The 8152-nt window shown below is 33.7% G+C and overlaps 1 protein-coding gene across 2 annotated transcripts; it reads right to left on the bottom strand.

Annotated features, from left to right (window-relative positions):
• Positions 1-1125: 1125 nt before the first annotated feature.
• On the bottom strand, positions 1126-7857 carry LOC127547962 (olfactory receptor 1G1-like). 2 transcript variants are annotated; one of them, XM_051975097.1, is made up of 2 exons: positions 7840-7857; positions 1126-2025 (listed from the first exon to the last, which is right to left on the bottom strand). In XM_051975097.1, the coding sequence occupies exons 1-2, from the start codon at positions 7855-7857 to the stop codon at positions 1126-1128; spliced, it is 918 nt and encodes a 305-aa protein (XP_051831057.1). The 2 variants fall into 2 exon arrangements, with proteins under 2 accessions (XP_051831057.1, XP_051831056.1); XM_051975096.1 differs by lacking the exon at positions 7840-7857 and having other exon boundaries at positions 1126-2043.
• Positions 7858-8152: the final 295 nt, after the last annotated feature.

The following is an 8152-nucleotide window of genomic DNA, read 5'->3' as shown; positions in this document are numbered from 1 at the left end:
CATATTCCTGGGCACTTTGATTTTTATTTGGATTATGATTGTAACTCTAACTTATCTTTCTTAGCTCTTTTAAAAAAAACTGACTCCCATTAAGTTGAGGTAGTTGTGTTCTAGTCCTTTCTCACTCTTGTAAATAGACTTATAACCACTGTTGCTCATCAGATCACCTATCAACGGGATTATTTGCTTGAAAGAGATAATTTGCAGAGTGGTATCTCAAGCTCAACATCTACTCTCTTTCATTCTGGAAAATCACCTCTAGTCAGTGGTATAAATAACCTTATCTCATTTAGTTCAACTCCACCATTATTCAGAATAAGAAACTAAGGTTTGAACACATGCTTATAGCTAATTATGGAACTGGGACAAAAACTTGTTCTTTTATCTTTTTGTCTTGATTTTTTTGGGGAAATTTATGTTTTCTTTCACTTTTCATTTCATGGAAATGTTTTGCATAACTTCCTATGTGCCTTCTTACCAGGAGAGGGTGGGAAGGAAGGGAGAGAATCTGGAACTCAAAGTTTTAAAAACAAACGTGAAAAATTGTTTTACATGTAACTGAGAAAAACAAAAACAATAAAACATAAAGGACTTAGTCTTCTGACTATCAGGAGAGATCTCTTTATCATAGCATATGATGCTGAGGAAAAAGTTAGCTGAAGGTGACAAGGAATGGCATAGATTTGAATATATCTAAAATGGTAGGTAAATAAAAGTAAAATAATAGGGTAATGGGTGACTAAATGTCAAACCACATACACACACACTCAAGAGAAAGGGAATCAAAGTGGAATTTCTCTGTATTGTTATAATCTATTCTTTTGTAACTAGACTTCTCTAAGTCTGATCCTTTAATTTAAAAATTATATTATTTTGACTCTTCAACCATAGAATTATGTTATTGTACTATTAGTGGATTTGTTCTGATTCAAATTTGTAACACAGATAGACAGAGCCTGAGACTGGGCTTAAGATAGTTGACCCAAATGTGAATGAATCAAAGCACTTTCCCATGGGAAAATTCTTTGAAGTTGGCACCTTTCTATAATTCAGTTTGGGAACAGAGAGGAAAAGAAACATAATTTTAAGAATTAATTTTTATATCTTAGCCATCAAGAAGGAGACTTAAAAGAGCCTCCCTAAGGCTGCTTTCATATCTCTGTTTCTTAGGGTATAGATAAAAGGATTTAGCATTGGGGTCACCACTGTGTACATTACAGATGCAATTGTATCACTGTAGGCTGAGTGGTTGGATGAAGGGCTATAATAGACTCCAAAGACAGTCCCAAAGAAGAGAGATACTACAGAAAGGTGGGAACTGCAGGTAGAAAAGGCTTTCTGCTTCCCTTTAGCAGATGGGATCCTTAATATGGCTAAGACTATATACACATAAGAGATTATGACACAGAAGAAAGGAGTGAGACCTGCAAGACCACCAACTGTGAGAATCATTAACTCATTAATGAAGGTGTTTGAACAGGACAACTTCAGCAAAGGATTAAGGTCACAGAAGAAGTGGGGAATTTCATTTTTGGCACAGAAGACTAGTTCATTCATCAACAATGTATGTAAGAGGGAATGAAGAACATTAACAACCCATGTAATTGAAATCAACAGGAAACAAAGCTGAGGACTCATCACTATTGCATAATGGAGTGGGTGACAGATGGCCACATAGCGGTCATATGCCATTGTTGCCAGGAGAAACTCATCTACAGTCCCAAACATGATAAAAAAATATAACTGTGTCAGACAGTTAGAATAAGAGATGGAGTTATTCTGAATTTGTATATTTACCAACATTTTGGGGACTGTTGTAGAGATGAAGTTGATATCAGCAAAAGATAAATTGGCTAGAAAGAAGTACATAGGGGTATGGAGTTGAGTGTTAGAAACAACAGCCATGATGATGAGAAGGTTTCCAATCACAGTAACCAGATACATGAATAGAAACAGCCAGAAGAACAGTTGCTGATGTTCTGAACCCTCAAATAGTCCAAGAAGGAGGAACTCAGAGATAGTGGTCTGGTTTTTCCAACCCATGAGTCTATTAAAAGAAAATTAGATTTGTTAAATTAATATTATTGAGTAAATATATAATTCCTTGATGAAACCATGGAAATTTTAATATGAGATTTCTGCTGAAGAACTATGAAATAAAATACCAGTAATCACAGTACTATTGATCCTGAAAATAATGTTTCTGTTTACTTTTATACTGATCTTCACCCCAGAGCTTATCACTCTGCTTCCTATTTTAGGTTTTGTTTTTTTTTGTCTCTCTCACATGAATATATTTCTTTATCACATAGTTATATTCCAATGCCTTTTTTGTTTCTTGTCTTCTTTTTAAATAAAGCATAACCTCCTAGTTTCATCCCATAATGGCTTAGCAATAACTATGAAAGTGAATTTGTTTCTTTTCCTTCTTGCTTAGAAATGGATTGTACATCAATAAGCATATTAGAAGTTCTAAAAAAGTATCATGTCAACTTTGAAATATACTTAGAAACCAAATTGTGTATATTGGAAATTTATGGTGTTCTTTGTAGTCTTCTTTTTCCGTTCACTATATAGGAAAACATTCATGTTGATGTTTGTCAAGTTCATACTTATATAAAGGAAAACTTAAAAAAAACACTAGTTTTTCATGAGTGTCCAATCTTAATAATTGATTAGCCTGCCTTGGATCATTTCTGATGACATATTGATCATAATTAATCAGATAACACATTACAGTTTCTATGTTTGCTTTGCAAACTGAAGCCCCTCTAAATGCTAGTTACTACCACCATCATCACCACAACCACGACTATTACTATTACTACTACTGCTATCAGAGTTGAGGGGTTAAAGGTAAGAGTGTTCAGCTAATGTCCCCCCATGACTAAACATTCATTTTGAATCCCAAAATACAGTTTGACCAAAACACAAAGAAAATTAAGGATAAAAGATGGGGAGGGTAGGAACTAAAGAGTAAGAAGGAATGAGATAAGGGTATCCAAGAGCTTTGTACACCCTTTTCTGAATAATTCTTTCTTCTCTTCACACAAGTTGTGAATTCCTGGCAGTAAATTAGAATTCATACACAAATTGTAGAATTTCTTACTTGACAATTTGAAAAGCAAGATTGACTTTATCTGAAGTCAAATTATTTTAATAACAATGGTATGTAGAGCACTGGTGTAACTGTGATCTCACCCAATTGTTTTGGAGAATAATCTGTAATTATTCCCAAAGAATTATAAAAATTGAATAAATTCTTTGATCTAGAAATACCACTATTGGGTCCGTTTCCCAAGGTAATCAGGGAAAAAGCAAAAGAACCTATATGTTCTAAAATATTTATAGTAGTTCTCTTTGTGGTAGCAAAGAAATAGAAATTGCCAATTGGGGAATGATCAAACATGTAGTATAATATCAGGGGTCCTCAAACTTTTTAAATAGGGGGCCAGTTCACTGTCCCTCAGACTGTTGGAGGGCCGGACTACAGTAAAAACAAAAACTTTGTTTTGTGGGCCTTTAAATAAAGAAACTCATAGTCCTGGGTGAGGGGGATAAGCGTCCTCAGCATAATATATATGCTATTATATAGTTATATAATAACTATAAATATAAGGCCATAGTTTGATGACTTCCTATAAATATATGATTGTTGTAGAATATTAGTGTGCTTTTAGAAATGGTGAGTAGATTGATTTTAGAAAAACATAAAAACACTTGCCTGAAATAATGAAGAATAAAATGAACAAGAGAACATATTTTATATAAATACTAATATTTTTCAAAGAATAATTGTGAATGACTAAGTTATTCTGAATATTATAAATACTTATGTCAACTGCAAGGGATCTATGAAGAAAAATAACTATTCACTCCAGAGGAATAACTGATAAATAGAAACATGAATAGTATGTTACTACACATATCTCTGTGTCTCTATTTATCTGTGTCAAAGGATGTCTTTCTCTAGTGCAGAGTGAGGGAGGAAGAGGAAGACAATTTGGAACTTAAAATATAATAATAAATAAATAAAATTAAATAATGAATGGTTTATGTAAAGAATGGTGTATGTATGTGTATATGTATGAATCAAATTTTCCAATCCCTCTTTTATCTGAGAGGTGATAGTATTTATGATTATTGATGATAAAATATTAGGAAAGAAGAAAAGAAAAAAGAAGAGAGAGCATGAATATAGTTGGCTATTGCCAGCCCTGCAAGTCTTACCCAGCTGATGTCTGTTGATTTCAAATGCTGTCACTCAGAGTTCTGACTCTGCTGCCTCTACTTTTCTTCTGTAGTCAAAAGACATGAATATTGACTGTAATCAGAAAAGCATTAAACCCTTCTACTAATAGCACCAAAATGATTTAGAAATTTCCTTCACATAGTGTACTGAATCAATGGTAATTATTGTTCTCATAATCATCCCTCCCTATCCTAGTTGTACCTCACAATATTAAAAAAATTAAGTTCGAGGACACTAAGACAGAAAAACTGACAGTTCTAGATCAAGCTGAAAGAATATCAATATATTTGTGGCAGTTCTCTCCCAAACATATGCATTAATATTGAGTATTTTTAATGCCAGCCACTCAGTACCCTTTTTTCCTGCTCCTATGGCTTATTTTTTACTAAAATTAAATTTTTTAAGTAATATGACCCCAATATTTCACCAGCAAGCTCAGTATTTATTCAATTTTTTGTCTCATCTATTTGTAAAGAAACAATTCTATGCAGTCAATCCTCGAGAGAATTTATATGTTCTCCCTTGTTGGAAACTTGGCAAGCAGAAACAGAGAGGAGGAAAATTTACTATAGCCCCTCAGTATCTCCATTAAAACCCAAGAGTCATGAATATCAGTTTGAGAGTTCAATTCCTCAATGGGGTGAATCGTTCATTAGAATAATTAGATTTACTCATTAAATCAATGATTAAAGTTGCCTTTAGCACCATGGACAAGGTCTAATAATTCAAACTCATAGGAGTGGAGGTGCTACATGTCTTTCCGATTTACCTATCAGAGAGAAATATAGGCAAATTCAAAACTACCTTGCTTGTATTGTCTAGAGATAAGGATAGAGGCATCAGTTCCATCTGCCAGGGTTAAGATCTTGTAAAACTTTGTCAGAGACCAATAATCCACAACATGTATTCTACTAGTCTAGTTCTATGATGTTTCCTCCTCCTTTTTCTTTCCCAATACAAGTGAAAGGGAACTAGATTTAAAGTCAGAGGACAGAATTGAAAAGACCCTGCTAAAATATATCTGAATGAGGTTGGACAAAGAATGTAACTTTTATGGACCTCAGCCTTATTTTTGTAATTAAAAATATGATTAGATGACTTCCAAATCCTTCTAAGACATATGAACTTGCCTATTCCTGGGAAGTCTTCCTTCTGAGCCCATGGTGGATTTGGAATAAAGTATTATGAGGCAGTGTTCTATAGATAACTTTCTGAGGGACACAAATGGCCTGTTTGGTTCAAATCATTCTGACCTGAGTTTCCATTAAAATAACCTTTAGGCATATTCTTATTATATATTAATCATAACCACAATGATAGTGATAATAAAATCATAATTATTATGGTGATTAAATGAAAACTAATGGTAAATCTCTATTTCAGGATGGTGCCTAGGTTACTGATCTCTTCATTTCTCACAAGATTATAATCTGTACTAAACCAACTTTCCCCAGATATTTATACAATTTATTTTATTTTATTTTTTCTTTTATATCTGAGTTCCAAGCTGTTTTTCGCATTCCCTCCCAGTCCTTCACTACAGATCAATATTTGACACAGATTATATACATATATATGTGTATGTGTATATGTAAGTATGTGTTTGTGTGAGTGTGTGTAAAAGAGAGAGAGAGAGAGAGAGAGAGAGAGAGAGAGAGAGAGAGAGAGAGAAACTATACGGTACATGTTACCATATATTAATTTTTTCTCTGGGGTGGGATATCTTTCTTTATAGGTTATTTGTAATTGATTTGAATGTTCATATAACATGGCTTAGTCATTATTCTTTGAACAATATTGCTGTTACTATATATGATGTTTTTTGGTCCTGTTCATTTTAGTCTTCATTATTTCATGCAAGTTTTTTTTCACATTTCTATAAACTCAACCTCTTCATCATTTCTTACAGCACACTAATATTCCATCACAAACATATACCCTATCTTATTCAATTATTCCCCAATTGATAGATATCCTCTTAATTTCTATTTTTTTGCTACCATGAAGAGAGCTGCTACAAATATTTTAGTATATATAGGTTATTTTCTTTTTTCCCTGGTCACCTTAGGAAATAGATCTAATAGTAGTTTTTCTGAGTCAAAGGATATATTCATAGTTTTATTAGTCTTTGGGCATAATTGCAGATTGCTTGTCAAAATGGTTGGATCAATTCACAGTTCCACCAACAATCCAAACCCCCTCCAACATGTGTCATTTTCTTCTTTTATCATTTTAGCCAACCTGATAGGTGTGATATGGTATCTCAAAGTTGTTTAAATTTACATTTTTCTAACCAATAATAATTTAGAGCATTTTAGTATAGTATATAGTTATGAACTTTTGATTTTTTTAATTTTTCATTGAAAAATTGTCTTCCATTTTTAGGTAGGAAAATTCTGGGAAGGTAGCTGAATAGGTCAGAAAATTTCAAGCTTTCCAAATTTCCCCCCATAAACCAAACAAATTTGCTCATCAGGACAAACATAGTATGGTAAAAAACAAACAAACAAAAAAAAAAGACTCGGGCAGAACTGGAGTCCTTCTGGCATAATCCAAAAAGACTCAAAGAAAGCCCCAGGACAGAGATCAAGTAGTGTGAAGTGCAAACATCTCCATAGAAACAGCCAGTGGGAGCCCTGGGGCTAGATGGATTTGACTTGAGCCTCAACTCAAATTACAGAAATTTTTACTTCCATGAGGAGTTGGTAGTCAGAGTCTGGAAAAACTGAGGGGACATTTGCTGATTAGTATTGACAGGTTCAGCTGTGCTGAAGAGACCCAGCCCCAGGCAAAAGGGAACCAGCAGTGAGGTCAGAATTTATAAGAGAGTGGAGTTTTGATTTGGGGTCACAGGGGAGAGCTGAAATGAAGTTAGAGGTACAACTCTCCCACCTAAAGATTAGAGATGCCTATGCTAATAATATACTAATTTAATAAGAACTCAAGTTCTTATTTAAAAAAAAATGAGAGAATTGGGTAATACTTGTTAAATATGTTAAAATATGTGTTAAATCCAATAAATGTATACATAGTTAAACAATTATTTTGCTGCAAAGGAAAAATCGAATCAAGAAGGAAAAAAAACTGAGAAAGAAAACAAAATGCAAGCAAACAACAACACAAAGAGTAAAAATGCTCTATCTTGGTGTAGATGGCTCTCTTTATCACTGAACACTGGAACTGGTTTGAATCATCTCATTGTTGAAGAGAGGCACATCCCTCAGAATTGATTATTATATAATCTTGTTGTTGCCATGTACAATGATCTCCTGGTTCAGCTCATTTCACTTAGCATCAATTCACATAAGTCTCTCTAGGTTTCTCTGAAACCATCCTGTGAGAGATTATATAGTTTCTCATAAAATTATTAATTAAGGTAGATTACTCTATAACCTAGATTTAGTTATGAAGGTCTGTTGGGTTTGGGAAGAATGAAATAGAATGCTCATACTGGCTCAAGTAAACAGTTGTAAATCTTGTGAAACTGACCACTGATAAAACCATAAATGTAGGAAAACACACCTGCAAACAATTGTAAAACTTGTAAAACTGACCACCATAAAATTTAGGTAAACACATCTGCAAACATATGGGCCTGACTCCATGCACTAGCAGGGTAGTGTGGATTAGCTGGATAAAGGGAGGGGGGTATCATGGATTCTTGTGGTTTAGGACTATATAACCCCCTTTAACTACTGTGAAAATTGACCTCCGCTCTCTGAGATTGCAGTGAGTGTACTGTCCTTTTCTTGCGAGATCCTAATAAAACTTATGGTTTTGAGAATTTTGAGAAATCTCTGAATACTCATTTTGAGTTAGACTTGCCATACCACACAATCCTGCTGGTCGTTTCTTACAGAACAATAATATTTCATAACACTCATATACCACAATTTACTC

This window comes from Antechinus flavipes, chromosome 2, assembly GCF_016432865.1.
Source record: "Antechinus flavipes isolate AdamAnt ecotype Samford, QLD, Australia chromosome 2, AdamAnt_v2, whole genome shotgun sequence".
Classification (NCBI taxonomy): domain Eukaryota; kingdom Metazoa; phylum Chordata; class Mammalia; order Dasyuromorphia; family Dasyuridae; genus Antechinus; species Antechinus flavipes.
This window is presented reverse-complemented; position numbering and strand designations above follow the sequence as displayed.